Source organism: Megalobrama amblycephala, linkage group LG8, assembly GCF_018812025.1.
Source record: "Megalobrama amblycephala isolate DHTTF-2021 linkage group LG8, ASM1881202v1, whole genome shotgun sequence".
NCBI classification, from domain to species: domain Eukaryota; kingdom Metazoa; phylum Chordata; class Actinopteri; order Cypriniformes; family Xenocyprididae; genus Megalobrama; species Megalobrama amblycephala.
Genome location: NC_063051.1, coordinates 30,205,063 through 30,231,966, shown reverse-complemented (window position 1 = coordinate 30,231,966; position 26,904 = coordinate 30,205,063). Strand labels below are relative to the sequence as shown.

The window sequence follows — 26,904 nt, the reverse complement described above, 5'->3', positions numbered from 1 at the left end:
TGACGGAGATGACAAATACTGACGGTTTTGGCAAATACTGACGGAGTTGACAAATACTGACGGAGATGACAAATACTGACGGAGTTGACAAATACTGACGGAGATGACAAATACTGATGGAACTGACAAATACTGACGGAGTTGACAAATACTGACGGTTTTGGCAAATACTGACGGAGTTGACAAATACTGAGGGAGTTGACAAATACTGACGGAGATGACAAATACTGACGGTTTTGGTAAAACTGACGGTTTTGACAAATACTGACGGAGATGACAAATACTGACGGAGATGACAAATACTGACAGAGATGACAAATACTGACGGAGTTGACAAATACTGACGGTTTTGGCAAATACTGACGGAGATGACAAATACTGACGGTTTTGGCAAATACTGACAGAGTTGACAAATACTGACGGAGATGACAAATACTGACGGAGTTGACAAATACTGACGGAGATGACAAATACTGATGGAACTGACAAATACTGACGGAGTTGACAAATACTGACGGTTTTGGCAAATACTGACGGAGTTGACAAATACTGAGGGAGTTGACAAATACTGACGGAGATGACAAATACTGACGGTTTTGGCAAAACTGACGGTTTTGACAAATACTGACGGAGATGACAAATACTGACGGAGATGACAAATACTGACGGAGATGACAAATAATGACGGTTTTGGCAAAACTGACGGTTTTGACAAATACTGACGGAGATGACAAATACTGACGGAGTTGACAAATACTGATGGAGATGACAAATACTGACGGTTTTGGCAAAACTGACGGTTTTGACAAATACTGATGGAGATGACAAATACTGATTTAGTTGGCAAATACTGACAGAGTTGAAGGTCCAGCTGGGGTCAAATATACAGTTTATGTAAATAGAATCATGAAACAACATTAGAACATTTCCCCATATGCAAAAAAAACATTAAATCACATTATATAGACTTTTTGAGAGCACTTGTCAACCATCAGACATAAAACCTGATGGAGTTGACGTCTGACGGAGTTGACAAAACTGAATTTTTCCCCACTTTAACCATGTGTTGTACAGTGGAGCAATTTAGTTTTCTTTCTCAGTTGTAGCTGCCTTAATAAACATAACAAAAATGCCAAGATTTATTCCACAACTATTTACAGAAACTATTACACCGGGAGGACGGAGTCAACATGTTAAAGCTGTGACCGCAGAGACTAGGCATTTTTTCATGAAAAATATAATTCAAGACTTACTTTTTGTATTGTTTGATATATTGCAGATCTCTGCCTTTCAATTTAAATGTATATTTTTGAATTTGATGCATTTTTAAACACTTTGTTTGGCAATTTTACAGTGTGACCTCATGCTGAGGACAGGCTAAATTATGTATTTCCAAGTATAGAGTATGAGTTTTTAAAATAATACTAACAAAATTATTTAAAAATAAAAGCAATGAATGTCCTGAGTATCCTGATTTCCTTTAGATGTAAGTTTTTTTTTTTTTTCATGTATCTTGGTTCAGTTGGTTGTGACTGAATCAGAGAGTAAGAATATTGTTGTCTGATTTTTTTCCTTGTTATCTTCTCTCTTGCTAAAAAGCATTAATACAATCAAAAGAGTTAAACTAAAAATAATAACACTTGACAACATGCTTTTTGTCCTGTCAACATCATGTCATAGATCATTATCAGAGACATGAAATTCGATCAGTTAAAATTTAAAACTCACTAAATCTTACAAATTTTTATATTCAGATGAAATAACAAAATTACACAGAGCACAGCCGTTCATTACAACCTCATGTTGAGATGACATTTTGTGCCATCTATGGTCAAGAGAAAAAATTTAAGTGGGGCTCATCTTGCCTCAAGGTCATCTTACCCTGGACTTGATAACAGAAAACAGTTTTTTCTCATTTTCACAAAATATATAATTTATTAAAATGATGGTATTCTAAAGACACTTTAAGACCTTTAACATCTTTAAAGGGATAAAACTGAAAATTATCCCATGATTTACTCACCCTCAAGCCATCCTAGGTGTACATGACTATCTTCTTTCAGACGAACACAATCAGAGTCATATTATCGGATGTATAAAATATCCTGGCTCTTCCAAGCTTTATAATGATAGTGAATGGGGGGGGGGCGAGACTTCAAAACTATACCTTTAAATGTTCTTGTCCATACTCTGAACAAATGCCAATGTACTGGATTCATAAAACACTTCAGTGCCATCTGTGTCTAATTCTGATAAAGTACACTATGCTAAATGTCTTGCACATCTGAATTCTATTAGCCTCCATATTTACTCAATGGCCTCTTCTATCCCGATTCCATCCACCAGTAGGGAATGAACTATCCCATTCCGTTTCCTTCCACTAGTTGTTGCTTTTATGCAGCATTCACGGTTCCCCAAAGCAAAGTGTGTCTCGCTTCCATTCTCGGTAAACTCCCCCTGCACACAGAAAATCAATATAAACACAGGCCTATAACTAAATAAGCACAAGTCATGGGAATGCTGTGCTACGGATAAGATGGTGTTTCACATTTCCACAGTGGTCAAACAACTACTTCATTAGCTGACGTGACTCTGACTTACTGTACAATGGACCAAAGTGTGTCTTTCATACACTAGTCTGAACTGCAGTATTGAAAGTTCTCACCATGGTCTCCATTTTCTGTCCATTGCACCATACGTCCATAGTGTCTTTCTCTAGTGAAACAGGAAAAAAATAGTTTGCTAATGGTTGTCTTAATTTGAAAACCCCATTCTCTTCTTACAGTGTGGCTGGATATAAATTAACCTGAGAAGAATAAGGGCTTTCAGAAAAACATTATTGTTAGGTCATAAAGCAAGAGGGATGTTGTGTATCTTACCTAGAACTATCCTGTAATCAGCACCATCCAGTTTCAGCACCCATGTTTTGGAAATTTTTGATCGGTTGTCCAAGAATGTCTGGAGACTTTTTCCGTTGATTTCTAGTGTGTACTCGTAGGAAAACCCAGTGATCGCCTCAATATTTATGGTTGCTTTTGTATCTGTACTCCCAATAGAGAATGTTTCTTTGCCCACCAGTTTGAACATCCAATCCCTCCTCAACACCTCCTTAAAAACAAGACTTGATAAGACTTTATATACAAAAATGCTGGGTTAAAAACAACGCAAGTTGGGTTGAAAATGGACAAACTCAGCGATTGGGTTGTTTTAATCCAGTGGTTGGGTTAAATGTTTGACCCAACCTGCTGGGTAGTTTTATTTAACTCAACTATTGTTTAAAAATGTCTGTATTGCTTGCTTAAAACGAACCCAAAGTATGTTGGAAATGAACATTTATTAATACATTTAATGAATAATAATTAAACAATAAACATTTATTAAATTGCTTATTTATAAATGTTCACATTTTGATTATTATTGTTTCCTCTAGTAATTATGTGACTGAATTTTTAATTTCCAACATATTTTGGGTTCATTTTAAGCCAGACATAGAGTCATTTTTTAAACAATAGTTGGGCAAACATTTAACCCAACTGCTGGGTTAAATGTTTGCCCAGCGTGCTGAATAGTCTTTATTTACCTCAACTATTGTTTAAAAAATGCATTTTCAGCATCTTGAAACAATAGTTAAATAAAACTTCCCAGCACGTTGGGCAAACATTTAACCCAACTGCTGGGTTAAAACAACCCAATCGGTGAGTTTATCCATTTTCAACCCAACTTGGGTTGTTTTTAACCCAGCATTTTTTATAGTTAAGTATTAGATATTATCTTAATATAATAATGAATATTATTAATATAAATAATAATATAAAAATAAATAATATAAAAGATCAAAATATTATATGTTCTACAAAATATTATGTTCTACATTATGTTATATATGTATATACATATATAACATAATGTACAACATAATATAACAATGAATTTAAAAAAAAAAAACACACACATTTTGACTACCTCTCACCTTCCCATTTATGTAAATGACCCGTTTTCCTGTTGTTGTTCCGTGTTCAAACTCAATTCGGTAAACTCCATCACTTAAGGACACATCCCACACTCCCACAATGTCTCCAGACATACTGTAGCCTGTTAAGATCCACTCAACCCAGCCACTCTATACTATTTATATTTCTATGTAATGTTTCAGCCTGAGCCTGGTCATGATAGCAATCGTCATCGTGTGTAATTGCTGATCAAATCTCTGTATATTCTGGAGGAGGTCTCCATCCTGTGCTCGCTCAGCAACGACTGCATTAGTGTAAGAGGATTAACTGATCAGGCGGAGAGTGACTGACGGCTCTTTACACTGCAAGCACGTTTAAATAGATAGGTGATCGAAAGAGGGAAAATAAAAACAAAACAATACTGAAATGTTAAAGAGAATAGTTTTTTTTTTTTTTTTTTTTGGTCCTCTCTGGTCACTACCAATAGATGACAGTACCCTCTCTCTCTCTCTCGCCTTATAATCTTGATCTAGAAATGTATCTAGAGAAACGATCGGTGCTCATCTTGAACTAGCTCTCTTCTTCTTCTCCATTAGAATTCCAGCAGTGTAGACACTGCTAAGTGTATTACTGCCCTCCACAGGTCAAAGTTTGAATTAATTGTTATATACTTGCACTAGCATATTGAATATGACAATTTAGTTCAAAGTTTGACCTGTTCTTGAGGCATGCAAACTTGAGGCAAAAAACACAAGAAGTGCTTTTTACCATTTTTGAATGGTCACAGTTGGCATATAATGAAACAAAGATTGTTAAAGTCAAACAGATTTTACTAAATAGAGCTACCAATCTCTGTGTAAAAATAAAATAATGATGCTGCCATCTTTATAAAGTCATTTTTATACCCCTGCAATTTAGCTCCAAATCTCAAGTGAAAATGGTCATTTTGACCCCGTCTCTACAAAACTGGTTTACTCAGTAAATATACATCTGTGACATTTAATATTTTGGCTTTCATCACTATTTATGTTTGTCTTTCTACAGAAAAAAATAATAACAAAATCAAAAATTTTAGTATTTTTTCCGGCGGAAGGAAGGCTTTTGGTGAAAGTTTACATTCATGAAAGTTGCACTGATACATATTTTTGGCTTTAATATTTCTATTGTGTGGTAAATGTTTTATAAAAGCAATAAGGTACTCGAGGCTAGTGCTGTATCGTGAATAAATCACGGCTGAAGGGCGTTGTTAGGCACGACGTGAAGCGGAGTACCTATACTGTATGTATTTTGAATGACTCAAACGCTAAGGACTATCCAGTACTTCTTGGCTTTTAAATAGTTTTGTTTACAACAAAAAAGCAACTCAAACATTAAAACAGGTTTTCAGACATTTTGATGCCAAGGACGCTCAAATTTGTTGCAGATAAATATATATATATTCATGGATTAAAAACTCATTTACTGTGAGAGAAAAATATTAAGTGTGAGATTATAAAGATGATTTGTAAAACAGTTTATTCCATTATATAATATGTAACAATGTTGTAAGTAGTGTATGAATAACTCTTCAATCATTGTACTTTCACATTTTTCAAAAGTTTGTAATTCACATTTTATCAAGTAAAAGTCAATACAATATATAAAATATTATATAATATAAAGATAAACACACTGATGAACACTTCACAGTAATGGAGAGAAAACACACGTGCCTTGAGCAAACATGTGAGTAACAGATATCCAATAAAATTCAGTCAAATTTAGCAACAAAACTGGTTCAGTGGAGGACGAAAATCATAATAATGTTTGTAATGTCACTTGCATCATAAGCTACAGTTGCAGATCTCAGTCGGTTACATTTGAGATGCATTTTAATAACACTAATAATAATATGCAAAAAAAAAAGTCTATACTAAAACAACTGTCTCATCTGACTCCAGCGGTTCTTGGCTTGCAGGTGCTTCATTCTCAAGGTTTCTCCATGGCACACCAGTGTCCATAACAGGAAGATTGCACGGCACATCTATTCCCAGTTCCTGTGAAGGGGGTGTATTGCATGTTTCAAACAGGACTTCAAATGTATTCGCTGAATCTCCTGGCTCCTGCCAAATCAGCAGTTCGTATCTTCCAAAGCGGAGGAACGCCTTATCGTCAAGCTCAGCTCTTTCGAGGTATCTCAGTTCAAACCCACCGACCATGAGTTTGACCTTCTGGCTCATGTTTTGGATCATAAAGCTCAAGAAAGTGCTGCCAGCTTTCCTGTACGCCTGTATGGAGAGCTGTTTTCTGGAGACAGAGGTGTCATTCAGGACAAAGATGCAGGTCTGTCCATCACGGCCAAGCCTTAGTGGATCTTCAGCGTCCATTTTGTATGGTTGATTTAGGGGCAGGTTACGGAACAGGGGGCAACTGGCTTGATCAGGGTGGTAGAGATGTATATGAAGACAGGTACACAGTTCTTCAGTTTCAAGTTTGCTATTGTTATTCATTTTGTGAGACAAATGAAGGCAGAAGAACTTCTCTGAGGTTAAATTCCCTTGCTGATAGTTAGACCTATAAGAAAAAAAACAACTCGTTATGGGTTAATTCACTGAACAGTTAGAGAGTCATTCCACGAAACCGGTACGAATCTTAACGACTCAACCCCGTTACATCAATTAAACATAGAAAAATATTACTTGTGAAACTGATCATTGTTATTTCAACATTATTCATGATTTCTTAATATCATGCATGCCATTTATTCACTAGATTTAGAGCAGTGGCCAATTTGGGCAAAAAATCTCAACCCCGTCACGCAGGGTTTTTTTTTAAGTTTATGAAAAAGTTTTGTTGAATTCTGTCTGAAATGTTCAGAGCAATCATAAGAATACTGATTTTAGTTCAAATTCTGAAGTTCAGCCTTTGATCAAAAATGATGAGGTTACTGTCACAAAAAGTGCCCATTTCAGGCTTTAGTAGCAAAAGTGTGAGATTTTATGTAACTTTTATATTTGCAGTTTCTGAATTAGTGTGAGGAACATCTGATTAATAGAAAAATTCCCTTGCTGATAGTTAGACCTATAAGAAAAAAAACAAACTCACTATGGGTTAGGTCACTGAACAGTTAGAGAGTCATTCCACGAAACCAATACTTGGGATATAAATAATAAAATGAGAAAAAGTCCATTCATTTTGCCATTCCCATAAATATCCATCTGTGCTTTTTTGCTGGTAATGTTTTTTTCTCCGTAAATTCATGATTATTCATTAAAATCACATTATTTAGTTCCGTACCTCAGTAACCCCTCAACCCCGTTACACAAACCATAATGAACTGATACTTATGTGACATCATTAATAGGAAGTGACTTCATAGAAGTCTTCTGAACAACATTATAAGCAAGTTACCACCTTCTTTAATAATTATAACTAAATTATGATGTGAAATTTTGTTGGTCAAGCTTAACGACTCAACCCCGTTACATCGATTAAAGATTACTTGTGTAAATTATCTTTGTTATTTCAACATTATTCATGATTTCTTAATATCATGCATGCCATTTATTCACTAGATTTAGAGCAGTGAACAATTTGGGCAAAAAATCTCAACCCCGTCATGCCTACTTTTTTTTTTTTTAAGTTTATGAAAAAGTTAGTTGAATTCTGTCTGAAATGTTCAGAGCAATCATAAGAATACTGATTTTAGTTCAAATTCTGAAGTTAAGCTTTTGATCAAAAATGATGAGGTTGCTGTCACAAAAAAGTGCCCATTTCAGGCTTTAGTAGCAAAAGTGTGAGATTTTATGTAACTTTTATATTTGCAGTTTCTGAATTAGTGTGAGGAACATCTGATTAATAGGAAAATTCCCTTGCTGATAGTTAGACCTATAAGAAAAAACAAACTCATTATGGGTTAGGTCACTGAACAGTTAGAGAGTCATTCCACAAAACCAGTATGATTTGAGTCCCTCTGACCTTTTTCAGTGTATTTTATCTATTGGGTCACCAAAATATGTATTTTTAAAAGCTTTTGTATTAATTGAAATGTCTCCTTTAATAATGTTTAAAAACATGACACATTTTATCTTTATATTAGAAATTATTTAGTTTTTTTCAGTTGACACCACCTATTTTGGCACGTCCCTCAAGTCCTTCTATGAAAGTGTACTTGGGATATGAATAATAAAATGAGAAAAAAGTCCATTCATTTTGCCATTCCCATAAATATCCATCTGTGCTTTTTTGCCGGTAATGTTTTTTTCTCAGTAAATTCATGATTATTCATTAAAATCACATTATTTAGTTCCATACCTCAGTAACCCCTCAACCCCGTTACACAAACCATAATGAACTGATACTTATGTGACATCATTAATAGGAAGTGACTTCATAGAAGACTTCTGAACAACATTATAAGCAAGTTACCACCTTCTTTAATAATTATAACTAAATTATGATGTGAAATTGTGTTGGTCAAGCTTAACGACTCAACCCTGTTACATCGATTAAAGATTACTTGTGTAAATTGTCTTTGTTATTTCAACATTATTCATGATTTCTTAATATCATGCATGCCATTTATTCACTAGATTTAGAGCAGTGGCCAATTTGGGCAAAAAATCTCAACCCCGTCATGCAGGGTTTTTTTTTTTTAAGTTTATGAAAAAGTTTTGTTGAACTCTGTCTGAAATGTTCAGAGCAATCATAAGAATACTGATTTTAGTTCAAATTCTGAAGTTCAGCCTTTGATCAAAAATGATGAGGTTACTGTCACAAAAAGTGCCCATTTCAGGCTTTAGTAGCAAAAGTGTGAGATTTTATGTAACTTTTATATTTGCAGTTTCTGAATTAGTGTGAGGAACATCTGATTAATAGAAAAATTCCCTTGCTGATAGTTAGACCTATAAGAAAAAAAAAAAAACTCATTATGGGTTAGGTCACTGAACAGTTAGAGAGTCATTCCACGAAACCAATACTTGGGATATAAATAATAAAATGAGAAAAAGTCCATTAATTTTGCCATTCCCATAAATATCCATCTGTGCTTTTTTGCTGGTAATGTTTTTTTCTCCGTAAATTCATGATTATTCATTAAAATCACATTATTTAGTTCCGTACCTCAGTAACCCCTCAACCCCGTTACACAAACCATAATGAACTGATACTTATGTGACATCATTAATAGGAAGTGGCATCATAGAAGACTTCTGAACAACAATGTGAGCAAGTTACCACCTTCTTTAATAATTATAACTAAATTATGATGTGAAATTGTGTTGGTCAAGCTTAACGACTCAACCCTGTTACATCGATTAAAGATTACTTGTGTAAATTGTCTTTGTTATTTCAACATTATTCATGATTTCTTAATATCATGCATGCCATTTATTCACTAGATTTAGAGCAGTGGCCAATTTGGGCAAAAAATTTCAACCCAGTCACACCTGCATTTTTTTTTTTTTTTTAAGTTTATGAAAAAGTTTTGTTGAACTGTTCAGAGCAATCATAAGAATACTAATTTTAGTTCAAATTCTGAAGTTAAGCTTTTGATCAAAAATGATGAGGTTGCTGTCACAAAAAGTGCCCATTTCAGGCTTTAGTAGCAAAAGTGTGAGATTTTATGTAACTTTTATATTTGCAATTACTGATATTATAATATTCAGAGAGCTCCCATAGTGTCCATAACTTAAAATAATGATCAAAAATAATAGGGATTTGATGCCTGAGATGGGAAAATATGTTGTTCTTTAAGTTAAATATGTCATTAATGTTGTGGGGTGTTCAGAAAAGTAATACATTTTGGTAAAAAAAAAAAAAAAATCTAAAAATGTGTAAGTCCAAATCGTACCAGTGTCGTGGAATGACTCAATAGCCTATCTTGCAACTGATTCATATAGCACAGATCATAGCGTAACATTTTACTCTAAAGTATATTTTAAATAGAGTACTAATAAAGTCTCACCTTCAGAAGCTGGATGCAACGATCATCAACTAACGGACTGCTGTTCTGAAGTGGAGAATCGCGGAGTGTGAGCTCAACAAACAAAGAGGGAATTGCATCAGCGTTGAAATCCACCTCCCATTCCAGCTTGGAGCATGTGACTCTAAAAAACCCAGAGTTGCGCAACTGATATGCTTTCGCAGTTTCGCTATCTATTTTTTTGCATATCTCAAAATTAATATTTGTACAATGATTTCCCCTTGGAGACGCCAGGTATGCTTTATTACAGTTTCGTTGAAAAAAATAATAGTTGAATGTTTATAAGTGTGTCTATAAGAGCTCCGGACGTCACGTGACCCCTTCTGTTTACACCACCATGCTGGCAGGCAGGGACAGAATATGAAATGAATGGCGCCAGCATGAGTTCACTGCGAACCATAATTCAAAAAACATAGACCTGCACATATTTATGGAGGACGAAACCTACAAAAATCAATCAATAAATACGAAAATAAATACATAAATACACAAAATCATACACCAATATATATATATATATATATATATATATAATATAAATAAATGTGCAAATAAATACATAAATAAATATATAAATCCACATATTCCTGCATGAATAAATATATATATTAATAATGAAATGTGCAAGGAAATAAGTAATTAACTAAATAAAACAAATGTTGGGGGAAATTTAAAAAAAAAATGTTAAAGGAAATGCTAAGCTGAAAGTTGACTTTTTTAATTTAACCACCGTACCACTTTGTATTTATTTTTCCTTGGCGCAAAATGTTTAAGGTCCACTGAAGAGTGTTGAAACGCGCAGCATTATTCAGTGTGTTGACGTGATTTCAACTGAAACAGGAAGGCAGGGCGATATATCGAACAGCCCCGCCCCTTTTTTAAAATAGCCAATAGCGTTTCGTTTATGTTACAGCTCGGACAGAGCCGTTAGACTCTGTAAAACCTCTGTTTCATTTTAATATCTAACAGTTTCTCCTCCTAATGTCCTTAATATCGCTTATATATACAGCATTCTGAGCAGAATTCAAACGGGTCCGATACCTTCTGTGGTCTGTGCCGGCTCGCACATATGATCCGCTCTGTGCTCTCGTGTCTCTGAACCGGAGCAGACTGTGCTGCTCACGTTGCGGCGGTTCACTATGCAAAAACAGATTTCATTCGCATCAATGGAAAGCATGTTCACACTGTCTGAATCGTTCCCTATCCTCTATATAGTGCACTATGTGCCATTCACCATGTAGAAACTAGTAAATGTGTGAACAAATGACTGCAGCTTCAGTGTCTGAAGCACGATTTACTATTTTATTCCCTCGATTTACTAAATCGATTTACTAATTTGTTCTCTCAATTTACTAAATCGTGTGCACGATTTACTATTTTATTCCCTCGATTTACTAAATCGTGCGCACGATTTACTATTTTATTCCCTTGATTTACTAAATCAATTTACTGATTCGTTCCCTCAATTTACTAAATTGATTTACTAATTCTTTCCCTCAATTTACTAAATCGATTTACTAATTCTTTCCCTCAATTTACTAAATCGATTTACAAATTTGTTCCCTCAATTTACTAAATCGTGCGCACGATTTACTATTTTATTCCCTCGATTTACTAAATCAATTTACTAATTCGTTCCCTCAATTTACTAAATCGATTTACTAATTTGTTCCTTCGATTTACTAAATAGATTTACTAATTCGTTCCCTCAATATACTAAATCGTGCACACGATTTACTATTTTATTCCCTCAATTTACTAAATCGTGTGCACGATTTACTATTTTATTTCCTCTATTTACTAAATCGATTTACTAATTCGTTCCCTCAATATACTAAATCGATTTACTAATTCGTTCCCTCAATTTACTAAATCGTGCACACGATTTACTATTTTATTTCCTCGATTTACAATTGCACACGATACTATTTTATTTCCTCGATTTACTAAATCGTGCGCACGATTTACTATTTTATTTCCTCGATTTACTAAATCGTGCGCACGATTTACTATTTTATTTCCCTTTACTAAATCGTGCGCACGATTTACTATTTTATTCCCTCGATTTACTAAATCGTGCACACGATTTACTATTTTATTCCCTCGATTTACTAAATCGTGCACACGATTTACTATTTTATTCCCTCAATTTACTAAATCGTGCACACGATTTACTATTTTATTTCCTCAATTTACTAAATCGTGCGCACGATTTACTATTTTATTCCCTCGATTTACTAAATCGTGCACACGATTTACTATTTTATTCCCTCGATTTACTAAATCGATTTACTATTTCATTCCCTCAATTTACTAAATCATGCACACGATTTACTATTTTATTCCCTCAATTTACTAAATTGTGCGCACTAATTTATCCCTCAATTTACTAAATCATTAATTTAATTTACTAATTTGTTCCCTCAATTTACTAATTCGTTCCCTCAATTTACTAAATCGTGCACACGATTTACTATTTTATCCCTCAATTTACTAAATCGTGTGCACGATTTACTATTTTATTCCCTCTATTTACTAAATCGATTTACTAATTCGTTCCCTCAATTTACTAAATCGATTTACAAATTCGTTCCCTCAATTTACTAAATCGTGCGCACGATTTACTATTTTATTCCCTCGATTTACTAAATCAATTTACTATTTCATTCCCTCAATTTACTAAATCGATTTACTAATTTGTTCCCTCAATTTACTAAATTTGTGCGCATGATTTACTATTTTATTCCCTCGATTTACTAAATCGATTTACTAATTCGTTCCCTCAATTTACTAAATTGTGCGCACAATTTACTATTTTATTCCCTCGAATTTACTAAATCGTGCGCAAGATTTACCATTTTATTCCATCGATTTACTAAATCGATTTACTAATTCATTCCCTCTATTTACTAAATCATGTGCATGATTTATAAATCGAGAGAACAAAATAGTAAATCGTGCGCACGATTTAGTAAATTGAGGGAACGAATTGGTAAATCGATTTAACCTACTATTTTTTTCCTGCATGTCATGTCCGGGGCTCCGTAAAAAAAAAAAAAAAAAAAAAAAAAAAAAAAAAAAAAAAAAAATGAATAAACAGTTTAAAGTAAAAAAGTAGCTTAGCATTTCCTTTAAAAAAAAAATTTTTCCCCCAACATTCGTTTTATTTAGTTAATTATTTATCTCCTTGCACATTTAATTATTTATATATTTATTTATGCAGGAATATGTGGATTTATATATTTATTTATGCATTTATTTGCACATTTAATTTATTTATATATTTATTTATGTATAATTTTGTGAATTTATTTATTTATTTATTGTTTTTGCACATTAGATTAGGCAACAATACATAGTATTACATATGTGATCAATAAAATTTGGTATTTAATCTTTAAAAATGACATATAAATCCTTTCACAACACTATTTCATGCAATGTTATGCAATACGATGTTATGCAAAGTTAACACTAAACACATTAGCGAGGCACGCTATTAGCATATCAAAAGAGAGTGGGCGTGGTCAGTCTGGCAGTGAGCTCCGCTTGTTCAGAACTTTCTTCCAGATCTCAGTCAGCGCGCGCAGCTCAGAGAGCGTTGTGAAGTACTGGAGACGATGAACGCTTTCTGAGGGGCTTTTCACACCGTTTTTAAAAGGATACAGAAATTTGACAGTGTTTTGCTTTGCTTTGTCTTTCTTGGAAACTACTTGACCTAACTGAATATTATAATGAGGGAATGCAAACGGATTTATCTCAATCACGTAACAAACTCGTTCGCTTTGGATTATGACATTATATTTTTCCACCGAAGACGAGTTGGAAGTACTTTTTAGTGTTTTTCGTTATATAAATTCTACACATGTAGACTATTATTCGGTGTTTGTTTACTATTAGGCTAGTCTCGATCAAACATATTCGCCTATTCAGTGTCATAATTTTGCTTTGTATTAACGTTGCAGTCATATTAGCAGAAATGAAAAATCATCAGGTACATGTCATTTTGTTGACTCTGGCATGGATTCAAGCATCAGATTTGAAATACACAGGATCAGATGGAGGAAATGCACAATCAAACTCTTTTGCCAAAAAGCACACAAGTAGATTTACACAGTTCTCCTCCTCTGGAGGAAACACACATATACTCAGGAAACCTCAGAACATGGAGTCCTCACGACCTCCAGCCAGGAGAGGGCAAAGACCAGAAGCTATTTTTCAATCTTCTCCATTGGGCACGACGAGCTCCATAAACATCCTGGCTGGTTTTGCAGGTAAAAAACGCGTTCTGGTCATTTCAGCTCCCAGTGACTCTGATGTCTATTACAGGTTGATGATGAGCTTGCTGAAGCCAGACGTGTACTGCGAGATGGCGGACCGACACATGCAGCAGATTATAATGTTCCATGAAAAGGGGAAGATGGGAGGCAAGGTGAGGCGTATTGGAAATCAGGGATCTCTGGTGGAGGAGCCGTTGGATCCGGCCCTGGTGCCCAGGCTGATGGGCTTCCTGAAGCTGGAGGATGGTAAGTTTGGGATGGTGCTGCTGAGAAAGACCCTTCAGGTTGAGGAACGATACCCATACCCTGTTCAGCTGCAGGCGATATATGAAGCCATAGACCAGACCCCAATGCGTAGACTGGAGAAGGCCAGGCAAAAGGGCTTCGTGCAAAAGTGCAAGAGCGCTGGAGTCGAGGGCCGGGTCGTGCAGTCTGATGGTTTGAACGCGACAGGGCGACACATGGTCCCTCAGCCCACACAGATAACTCAGGCACAAATATCAACTACCATCAGTATGACCACAACAACAACGACTACCTTGAGAACTACAACCACAACACCTCCAACTACAACTACTATACTACCTACTACAAATGTACCCTCCACAGTGGCGCAAACGTATCCGCACACGACTACTCGTCTCTCTGTGACCTCTAACTTCTACAGAAAACATAAAGGAAAACACCTGAAGATTTCTACTGCAGCCTCACCAACACAAGCATCCACACAGAAGGGCAAACTGCCGAGAGAACGAGACACACAGAGGCCCAATAAACCAGAGACAGAACTATTTACCACCCAAAAGGGGAACATTAAAGCTGACGGTGGAAGGAGGAAGAAGACTGGATGGACCTGAAAAGGCTTTAAAGAAGATACATGCAGGAAAAACAAATGCCAGTGTTCAGATAAAAAATGTCTTTGAGGAAAGGGCTGCTGTGGACCAGACAGCGAATCCAAAGAAAACTTTGGAAACATTTTTGAGTTACTTTCAGAGAAGACGACGGCTCATTGTACGTATTGTAGCTGTGAGATATTTAGAGATGTAGCTCAGGGCTCAACCATAAGAGTGTGAGAGAGTTTCGGGTCAGTGTTCGAAACTGTCACATGCACTATATCTTACTTTTTTGATCATTACACATCACCAAACTTTTTCTGACGTACATGGAATTCTGCTTATCGACTTTTTAAACTTGTCAGATAGATATATGATGTATAATTTTTTTGGTCTTTTTGTAGAAAAAATATTATGTGAATTTGAATATATTTATTTAAATTAATATATTTTTTTAAATGAATATTAAATAATAAATGTAAAAAATATACATTTAAAATGAGAAATAAATAAATGTATACAATTTAAATTCATAATTTTACATTTAAAATGAGAAAACAATTAATGTATACATTTAACTTTACATAAATTTGTTTTTGTCTTTTTGTAGAAAAAAATGTGAAAATTTTTACATTTTTAAAATGAATGAATTTAAATTTTTTAAATGAACATTAAATAATAAATGTAAAAATTATACATTTAAAATTAGAAATAAATAAATATATACATTTAAATTCATAATTTTCCATTTATTATTTTCCATTAATTTATTTTTGTCTTTTTGTAGAAAAAAAAAAATGTGTGAAAATGTTTACATTTTTAAAATGAATGAATTTAGATTTTTTTATAAATAATAATATTAAATAATAAAAGTAAAAATTAAACAATTAAAATGAGAAATAAATAATTGTATACATTTAAATTAATAATTTTCCATTAATTTGTTTTTGTCTTTTTGTAGAAAAAAATAAGTGAAATTTTTTACATTTTTTTAAATGAATGAATTGTATTTTTTTAAATGAATATTAAATAATAAAAGTAAAAATTATACATTTTAAATTAGAAATAAATAAATGTATACATTTAAATTCATAATTTTCCATTTATTATTTTCCATTAATTTATTTTTATCTTTTTGTAGAAAAAAAATGTGTGAAAAGTTTACATTTTTTAAATGAATGAATTTAGATTTTTTAAATGAATATTAAATAATAAAAGTAAAAATTAAACAATTAAAATGAGAAATAAATAATTGTATACATTTTCCATTTATTATTTTCCATTAATTTGTTTTTGTCTTTTTGTAGAAAAAAATAAGTGAAAATTTTAATATTTTTTAAATGAATTAATTGTATTTTTTAAAATGAATATTAAATAATAAATGTAAAAAGTATACATTTAAAATGAGAAATAAATAAATGTATACATTTAAATTCATAATTTTCCATTTATAATTTTCAATCAATTTGTTTTTGTCTTTTTATGGAAAAGAATGTGTGAAAATTTTTACATTTTTTAAAATGAATGAATATTAAAAAATGAATGTAAAATTACACATTTAAAATGAGAAAAAAAAATAATGTATACATTTAAATTAATAATTTTCTATTTATTCAAGAAACCTTAGGACAAATCCTTACTGTTGAGCCCTGATGCTTAAAAAATAATTATGAAAATGCATAATTTTTGGTTCATAAATGCACTGAAACGATGTCTAAAAATGCTGGGTGTTTTATTAATCTTCTCAAGTCTTTGTCTGCAGGTAATAACTGCTCCAGATGAGCAGAATCACATGTACAGCGAACAGCGGGATGAGTACCTGGAGCAAGTGTGTGATATGGCCCTGCGTAAAATTTCCATCATCAGCATCTTTGGGCCCCTCACAAACAGTACCATGAAGATTGAACACTACCAGACCGGTCAGAGCTCCTTACAGTCTTTGTTTGTTTGTAAAATGTCAAAATGTCTTCAATCTGGATTTTTTTTTTTTTACACAGAACAGGATAAGCCCTTGCGAGGCCTGCCGGACACTGACCTCATCAACCAGGACCTCATCACAGCATTTCGGAAGCATTTTGGGATGGTTTATAATGATTTCAACATGGTGCTGACTGACTTCGACATGAAAGTCAAGGTGTGATGTAAAAAACTTTTATATGAGATGTAAATTTAATCATTTCTGACCTAATTTTATAACACAAAATTATGCATTCATTGTTTCCACAGCAACAATATGAAGTCCCGATTGTCATGAAAGCAGTGTTCGACTACATTGACACGTTGTCAACTCGCATTAAAGAGATAGAACAGCAGAGGAAACTTGCGGTTACATGCAAGAAAGAAGATAAATCAAGATCTCTAGAGGACTTCCTATCTAGGTTCGGAATAACTTTCTAATTTATTTAATGCATTAATATAAGGAATATATGCTCATCTGCATGCTTTCTCATGTCATTGTCTCTTAAGATTCCGTTGGAGGCGGAGACTGTTTGTAATATCCAGCCCCAGTGATGAGGAATGGGCCTATCAGCAACAGCTCTACGTCATCAATAGCCAGGCTTGCAATCTGGGTGAGATCATTTGGATAAACCTTAGTGACATTTTTAGGGGCATTTTCCACTGTGAAATAAACATGCGCTTTTAAATGTGAACATAATACCAGTGGTGTCAATTCACCAAAAGTCAGGGCTGAGTAAATATAGGACAGAACACATGTTGGGTTAATTTTACCCAGCAAATTGGGTTATTTAACCCAGCATAATGGGTTGTTTCATTTTTACTATAATACATGCTATTTTTCTTTTACTTTATACATGAATTAATGTTTATGGATTAACTTAAATCATCTAATCTTTTTTAAATACTCCACACAACCACTGGTTTGCATGATAATTCCTTTATTTTCGATTATATTTTATAGTATAGCATCGTTTTTTAATACATATTGCCTACATTTAATCTTGTTTAACAAATATTAGAAGTAAAAACTAAACATTTAGAGGAAATTCAAGTGTAATGGACCAGTCTCTGTTGTCCTGTTTCTACCGTAACGGAGATGGCTCGTGTTCGGCGGGGGAACTGATAACTTCAGACTGCCACCTGCGTTTCACTCGTAGCTGAAAAATGCTGTGACTGACTCCATAACCTGTCCATAAATAATCAGTGTACAATTCTGAGAACATATTTTAATGTCCTAAGTATTTATATTCTGTATCTTTTTGAATAAAATAATAAAATTTAATGCAAGGCATCAGGCGTTTCCATCGCACGAAAAGACAGACGCGACACTCATTTAGGTGACCCACATCGCGCCCTGTATGTTGCTTTGCATAAAATAAAACGATATACAGAACAATAACGAATTTTTAGAAAAAATAAAATGTATAATAAAACAAACCTGTATTTTACCGAAGACATGCACCAATTTGATGGAGATGCATTGCTCTCTCCTGAAGAGGGCACTAAAAGCCCATGATAAATAACTCAACACCTGAGTTACGTCTGACCCAGGATCTGGGTAACACAAAAACTACCCAAACACTGGGTTGTTACGTCTGACCCATGATCTGGGTAACACAAAACCTACCCAAACACTGGGTTATTACGTCTGACAGAGGATCTGTGTAACACAAAAACTACCAAAACGCTGGGTTATTACGTCTGACCCAGGATCTGTGTAACACAAAACCTACCCAAACACTGGGTTGTTACGTCTGACCCATAATCTGGGTAACACAAAAACTACCCAAACACTAGGTTATTACGTCTGACAGAGGATCTGTGTAACACAAAAACTACCAAAACGCTGGGTTATTACGTCTGACCCAGGATCTGTGTAACACAAAACCTACCCAAACACTGGGTTATTACGTCTGACCCAGGATCTGGGTAACACAAAACCTACCCAAACACTGGGTTATTACGTCTGACAGAGGATCTGTGTAACACAAAAACTACCAAAACACTGGGTTATTACGTCTGACCCAGGATCTGGGTAACACAAAACCTACCCAAACACTGGGTTGTTACGTCTGACCCATAATCTGGGTAACACAAAAACTACCCAAACACTGGGTTATTACGTCTGACCCAGGATCTGGGTAACACAAAAACTACCCAAACACTGGGTTGTTACGTCTGACCCAGGATCTGGGTAACACAAAAACTACCTGAACACTGGGTTATTACGTCTGACCCAGGATCTGGGTAACACAAAAACTACCCAAACACTGGGTTATTACGTCTGACCCAGGATCTGGGTAACACAAAAACTACCCAAACACTGGGTTGTTACGTCTGACCCAGGATCTGGGTAACACAAAAACTACCTGAACACTGGGTTGTTACGTCTGACCCAGGATCTGGGTAACACAAAAACTACCCAAACACTGGGTTGTTACGTCTGACCGAGGATCTGTGTAACACAAAAACTACCCAAACACTGGGCTGTTACTTCTGACCCAGGATCTGCGTAACAGAAAACCTACCCAAACGCTGGGTTATTACGTCTGACCCAGGATCTGGGTAACACAAAAACTACCCAAACACTGGGTTATTACATCTGACCCAGGATCTGTGTAACACAAAACTACCCAACACTGGGTTGTTACGTCTGACCCATAATCTGGGTAACACAAAAACTACCCAAACACTGGGTTATTACGTCTGACCCAGGATCTGGGTAACACAAAAACTACCCAAACACTGGGTTGTTACGTCTGACCCATGGATCTGGGTAACACAAAACCTACCCAAACACTGGGTTATTACGTCTGACAGAGGATCTGTGTAACACAAAAACTACCAAAACGCTGGGTTATTACGTCTGACCCAGGATCTGTGTAACACAAAACCTACCCAAACACTGGGTTGTTACGTCTGACCCATAATCTGGGTAACACAAAAACTACCCAAACACTAGGTTATTACGTCTGACAGAGGATCTGTGTAACACAAAAACTACCAAAACGCTGGGTTATTACGTCTGACCCAGGATCTGTGTAACACAAAACTACCCAAACACTGGGTTATTACGTCTGACCCAGGATCTGGGTAACACAAAACCTACCCAAACACTGGGTTATTACGTCTGACAGAGGATCTGTGTAACACAAAAACTACCAAACACTGGGTTATTACGTCTGACCCAGGATCTGGGTAACACAAAACTACCCAAACACTGGGTTGTTACGTCTGACCCATAATCTGGGTAACACAAAAACTACCCAAACACTGGGTTATTACGTCTGACCCAGGATCTGGGTAACACAAAAACTACCCAAACACTGGGTGTTACGTCTGACCCAGGATCTGGGTAACACAAAAACTACCTGAACACTGGGTTATTACGTCTGACCCAGGATCTGGGTAACACAAAAACTACCCAAACACTGGGTTATTACGTCTGACCCAGGATCTGGGTAACACAAAAACTACCCAAACACTGGGTTGTTACGTCTGACCCAGGATCTGGGTAACACAAAAACTACCTGAACACTGGGTTGTTACGTCTGACCCAGGATCTGGGTAACACAAAAACTACCCAAACACTGGGTTGTTACGTCTGACCGAGGATCTGTGTAACACAAAAACTACCCAAACACTGGGCTGTTACTTCTGACCCAGGATCTGCGTAACAGAAAACCTACCCAAACGCTGGGTTATTACGTCTGACCCAGGATCTGGGTAACACAAAAACTACCCAAACACTGGGTTATTACATCTGACCCAGGATCTGTGTAACACAAAACCTACCCAAACACTGGGTTGTTACGTCTGACCCATAATCTGGGTAACACAAAAACTACCCAAACACTGGGTTATTACGTCTGACCCAGGATCTGGGTAACACAAAAACTACCCAAACACTGGGTTATTACGTCTGACCCAGGATCTGGGTAACACAAAAACTACCTGAACACTGGGTTGTTACGTCTGACCCAGGATCTGGGTAGCACAAAACTACCCGAACACTGGGTTGTTACGTCTGACCCAGGATCTGGTAACACAAAACTACCTGAACACTGGGTTGTTACGTCTGACCCAGGATCTGGGTAACACAAAAACTACCCAAACACTGGGTTGTTACGTCTGACCGAGGATCTGTGTAACACAAAAACTACCCAAACACTGGGCTGTTACGTCTGACCCAGGATCTGGGTAACACAAAAACTACCCAAACACTGGGTTATTACGTCTGACTCAGGAGCTGGGTAACACAAAAACTACCCAAACACTGGGTTGTTACGTCTGACCGAGGATCTGTGTAACACAAAAACTACCCAAACACTGGGTTGTTACGTCTGACAGAGGATCTGTGTAACACAAAACCTACCCAAACACTGGGTTATTACGTCTGACCCAGGATCTGGGTAACATAAAAACTACCCAAACACTGGGATGTTACGTCTGACCCATAATCTGGGTAACATAAAAACTACCCAAACACTGGGATGTTACGTCTGACCCATAATCTGGGTAACACAAAAACTACCCAAACACTGGGTTATTACATCTGACCCAGGATCTGGGTAACACAAAAACTACCCAAACACTGGGTTATTACGTTTGACCCAGGATCTGTGTAACACAAAACCTACCCAAATACTGGGTTGTTACGTCTGACCCATAATCTGGGTAACACAAAAACTACCCAAACACTAGGTTGTTACGTCTGACCCATAATCTGGGTAACACAAAAACTAACCAAACACTGGGTTACTACATCTGACCCAGGATCTGGGTAACACAAAAACTACCCAAACACTGGGTTGTTACGTCTGACCGAGGATCTGTGTAACACAAAAACTACCCAAACACTGGGTTGTTACGTCTGACAGAGGATCTGTGTAACACAAAACCTACCCAAACACTGGGTTGTTACGTCTGACCCAGGATCTGGGTAACACAAAAACTACCCAAACACTGGGATGTTACGTCTGACCCAGGATCTGGGTAACACAAAAACGACCCAAACACTGGGTTATTACATCTGACCCAGGATCTGGGTAACACAAAAACTACCCAAACACTGGGTTATTACGTTTGACCCAGGATCTGTGTAACACAAAACCTACCCAAACACTGGGTTGTTACGTCTGACCCATAATCTGGGTAACACAAAAACTACCCAAACACTAGGTTGTTACGTCTGACCCATAATCTGGGTAACACAAAAACTAACCAAACACTGGGTTACTACATCTGACCCAGGATCTGGGTAACACAAATACTACCCAAACACTGGGTTGTTACGTCTGACCGAGGATCTGTGTAACACAAAAACTACCCAAACACTGGGTTGTTACGTCTGACAGAGGATCTGTGTAACACAAAACCTACCCAAACACTGGGTTGTTACGTCTGACCCAGGATCTGGGTAACATAAAAACTACCCAAACACTGGGATGTTACGTCTGACCCATAATCTGGGTAACACAAAAACTACCCAAACACTGGGTTATTACATCTGACCCAGGATCTGGGTAACACAAAAACTACCCAAACACTGGGTTGTTACGTCTGACCCAGGATCTGGGTAACACAAAAACTACCCAAACACTGGGTTATTACGTTTGACCCAGGATCTGTGTAACACAAAACCTACCCAAACACTGGGCTGTTACGTCTGACCCATAATCTGGGTAACACAAAAACTACCCAAACACTAGGTTGTTACATCTGACCCATAATCTGGGTAACACAAAAACTAACCAAACACTGGGTTACTACATCTGACCCAGGATCTGGGTAACACAAAAACTACCCAAACACTGGGTTGTTACGTCTGACCCAGGATCTGGGTAACACAAAAACTACCCAAACACTGGGTTATTACGTTTGACCCAGGATCTGTGTAACACAAAACCTACCCAAACACTGGGTTGTTACGTCTGACCCAGGATCTGGGTAACACAAAAACTACCCAAACACTGGGTTATTACGTTTGACCCAGGATCTTTATAACACAAAACCTACCCAAACTCTGGGTTGTTACGTCTGACACAGGATCTGTGTAACACAAAACCTACCCAAACACTGGGTTGTTACGTCTGACCCATAATCTGGGTAACACAAAAACTACCCAAACACTGGGTTGTTACGTCTGACCCATAATTTGGGTAACACAAAAACTACCCAAACATTGGGTTGTTACGTCTGACCCAGGATCTGGGTAACACATAAACTACCTGAACACTGGGTTGTTATGTCTGACCGAGGATCTGGGTAACACAAAAACTACCCAAACACTGGGTTATTACGTCTGACTCAGGAGCTGGGTAACACAAAAACTACCCAAACACTGGGTTGTTACATCCGACCCAGGATCTGGGTAACACAAAAACTACCCAAACACTTGGGTTGTTACGTCTGACTCAGGAGCTGGGTAACACAAAAACTACCCAAACACTGGGTTGTTACGTCTGACCCAGGATCTGGGTAACACAAAAACTACCCAAACACTGGGTTGTTACGTCTGACCCAGGATCTGGGTAACACAAAAAACTACCCAAATACTGGGTTATTACGGCACTGGGTTGTTATGTCTGACCCAGGATCTGTGTAACACAAAAACTTTTTTTGTGTGTGTGTGTGTGTGTGTGTGTGTGTGTGTTCACATAGCTAATTCGACAAAAGTCAACCAAGTGTCCGATGAAGCAAAAAAAAAGAAAATTTCAGTCATTTGTGACCTATGAGGACCAGAGTACCTTTGTGTGAACTGTGTGCAGAAAGCTCTAAGAGCGTTGCTGTATCAACATCACTTCTACTTGTTTATGTAACTAGACACTTTTGTTTTCTAAAATTCCATGTTAAGCATTTGTAAACAAATTCGGGGTCCGGACCGGTCAACACCCTATGCGATAGCGTCAGCAGCTGGAATTTGTTTGGACGTTCCAATCAAAAGTGCATGACACAAGTGCATTGTACACTACCTGGATGTCTGACTTTCAAACAACCCCATAATTCCAATTTAACAACTGACACCTAACCTAAAAAACTATTTGCACTAGGAAATGATCAAGTCAGATGCCAGAGGATTCTCCAGAGAGCTTATAGAAATGCACATATGGTATTGGTTCATTGGGTCTTTTAATTGGAACCAGCTCTTATCTGCACAAGAACCCTCAATTGCAAATGGCTCTGAGGAATGGCAGCACTAATAAAAATAGGATGACGCAGTCCATTTACAGCTCTTTTGTTAGCTATTTTGGAGGTAGGAACATTGCTAAGAATCTTTCTCTGCATTCTTGACAATCCAGGGGGATGTGTGGATGTTTGAGTCGTGCGTAGCGATCCAACAGAGACCACTTCCTCTCTGGGGCACGACAGCTTGATTGATGCCCTCGTAAATGAAGGCCCGTTTTAGAACGAAAAACAACAACGGACGTCTTTAATGCAAATCGCATACATGTTTCAGAGAACATCTCTGTGAAAATTCTCTGTTGAATCTGGTGTATAGTATAAGTCAGCTTTTGTTATTTAGTTTTTCTGAGCAGCTCTAAATTAAATGGGACCTATAATGCCCCTTTTATACGATGTAATATAAGTCTCTGGTGTCCCCAGAATGTGTCTGTGAAGTTTCAGCTCAAAATACCCCACAGATCATTTATTATAGCTTGTCAAATTTGCCCCTATTTGGGCGTGAGCAAAAACACACCGTTTTTGTGTCTGTCCCTTTAAATGCAAATGAGCTGCTGCTCCCGCCCCCTTTCCAGAAGAGGGCGGAGCTTTAACAGCTCAACAACAACAAAGCTGGAGAATCTCACGCAGCCAAAATGAGGATTGTCAGTAACACTGTCGACACTGATGGAGAGCCTCAGGAAGAAGTTACAACTTTTAGAATGAAACTGGATGTTTCTGAATGGTTAGTGGATAAATTTATATAGTTGCTGTGGAGTTGATTCAACTCATCCACTAGCATGTGCCGTCATGTTAATCTTTTGTGCAAATCCAGTGTTGAATTGACCCTCGTTTATGAAGCAGTCCAGCGTAAAATGTCGGCATGAAAACAACACTCTACTACAACAACTCTTCCTCTTCTCTAAAGCAGCCCAACATGGCCCCGCCCCCTTAGTTGCGTGTTCTCGGGGGGTGGGGTTTATGTCAATTTTAGGGTTAGTGATGTCACCAACCCAGGAAGAGGCTCGTTGTAGTCCCTACCAGCCATTTGTTGTAGTCCTTAAACAGTGATTTCTGTAAAAGAAAATATCTCTCTTTGCATTGAACTTTGAGCGTCGTAACTTTGCAGATGTTGTTTATGCTCAAACAGCAACATTACACACTAACTAAAGTTAAAAAAGTAAAAATCATAATCAACCACACCTAAAAAAATTTTATAAATTCACAGGGCTGCGTCATATATCTGTACTGAAAATTATTGGAAAAACCCTGGATGATATGAGTGGAGTCCTGGAGCTCTATCCCATAAATGGTGAGATTAGCGACTTGTTTTGTCATGAACTCATTTTTATTGCTGAAACTCAGATGTAATGCTGTTTTATTCTTCAGAACCCTGAGGAAACTGTGGTTTGCGTTACAGGAAGTTCCTCAGTGGACCGTGAGGACCTCTCGGCCCCGCTGGTGCAGGACATCAGAAACTACTTCCAGATCAGCCAAGAGTATTTCTCCATGCTGCTCGTTGGGAAAGACGGCAATGTGAAATCCTGGTACCCCTCCCCTATGTGGTCCATGTCAATCATTTACGAGCTGGTGGACTCCATGCAGCTTCGCAGGCAGGAGATGGCCATCCAGCAGTCTCTCGGCATGCGGTGCCCAGACGATGACTACAGTCACCATGAGGGCTATCATCGAGGTTACGGTTATTAAGAACAGAGGGAAATGACTTTGAGCCTGTGCACTTCCTACAGGGAAAAGTGTGAATAGTTTCAAATGTCAGAAAACTTCTTACTAAATGGTACAATGACCACCTCATTTTATATGCTGTTTTGTGGAAACTTATATTTAAGTTGGCTTGAAAAAAAAACTGATCTACTACTGACTTCATGTGCTGTATCTTTTCAGACCGTTCATACTTACGGTTTCCTAAAAAAAGCGGATCAAAACTCAGAAAATTCCCATAGACTTACATTGACGGAATGTTCAAATGAGCCAAAACTTTTAAAATTCAAATCTATCTATCTATCTATCTATCTATCTATCTATCTATCTATCTTTTAAAACTACTAAACTAAAACTTAAACTATTTCAAATTGAAAACCTTCAAACTTCAAGTCTTTTAAAACTCCAACCGACAAAAACTTTTTCAACTTTTCATGTAGATTCACTCTTGTCATTAGGTAGATGATTGTAGATAGATGAAGTGCTGTTAATGTTTTTGATTCTGACTTTTACTTGAATGTATTTGCATGTGTGCATGCAGTTTTTTTTAGCTATACATTTATGAAAATAAAAAAAATATTCATTGCTAATGAGGAAAAATCTATGTTATTTATGTGTATTTTGTGCCACAATTTTGTAGATTAGTCCTCAGTATTCTGGGAACATTTTGTGTGGCTCTTTTATCTGGAATTTCTCCACTGCCCTCTACTGGACATTCTGAGGTAGTGTAATAAAATATGCTTGTAACTTTGTAGTTAATAAAACATTTTGTAAATGAAAAATATTTTGATACCTTGTATAATGACATGGATCATTTAAAATGAATAATTTTTTAAAGAGGCCAAATGTTAAATGTGATATTACACTGATAAAAGCTGACAAAATTCTGCAAACTAAACATTTCCATAATGCATAATAAGCATATGAACAATAAAATAACGACAGTTGCAACCAGTACACACACCCACTCAAATGATTGCAATTATAAAGATATACGGGATTGATACATCCCGGACGAGCCCCTATTAAATGTTACAACT

The 26,904-nt window shown here is 36.4% G+C and overlaps 3 protein-coding genes across 4 annotated transcripts; 1 reads left to right on the top strand and 2 right to left on the bottom strand.

Moving 5' to 3' along the window:
• Window positions 1-1,945: 1,945 nt before the first annotated feature.
• Window positions 1,946-4,302, bottom strand: faimb (Fas apoptotic inhibitory molecule b). Its single transcript, XM_048198489.1, has 4 exons — window positions 3,971-4,302; window positions 2,880-3,108; window positions 2,666-2,715; window positions 1,946-2,457 (listed from the first exon to the last, which is right to left on the bottom strand). The coding sequence occupies exons 1-4, from the start codon at window positions 4,082-4,084 to the stop codon at window positions 2,308-2,310; spliced, it is 543 nt and encodes a 180-aa protein (XP_048054446.1). The 5' UTR covers window positions 4,085-4,302; the 3' UTR covers window positions 1,946-2,307.
• A 1,146-nt stretch (window positions 4,303-5,448) lies between these two features.
• On the bottom strand, window positions 5,449-10,039 carry LOC125274262 (TRAF-interacting protein with FHA domain-containing protein A-like). 2 transcript variants are annotated; one of them, XM_048200478.1, is made up of 2 exons: window positions 9,893-10,039; window positions 5,449-6,497 (listed from the first exon to the last, which is right to left on the bottom strand). In XM_048200478.1, the coding sequence occupies exon 2, from the start codon at window positions 6,437-6,439 to the stop codon at window positions 5,858-5,860; it is 582 nt and encodes a 193-aa protein (XP_048056435.1). In that variant the 5' UTR covers window positions 6,440-6,497; window positions 9,893-10,039; the 3' UTR covers window positions 5,449-5,857. The 2 variants fall into 2 exon arrangements, with proteins under 2 accessions (XP_048056435.1, XP_048056434.1); XM_048200477.1 differs by having other exon boundaries at window positions 5,449-6,503; window positions 9,895-10,038.
• Window positions 10,040-13,445: 3,406 nt separating this feature from the next.
• On the top strand, window positions 13,446-26,464 carry ccdc80l1 (coiled-coil domain containing 80 like 1). The gene is given in 8 exon segments (XM_048200475.1): window positions 13,446-14,994; window positions 14,996-15,203; window positions 16,788-16,944; window positions 17,023-17,159; window positions 17,252-17,403; window positions 17,492-17,595; window positions 25,374-25,457; window positions 25,566-26,464. Coding segments are annotated over 8 exon segments (2,232 nt in total). The 5' UTR covers window positions 13,446-13,891; the 3' UTR covers window positions 25,853-26,464.
• Window positions 26,465-26,904: the final 440 nt, after the last annotated feature.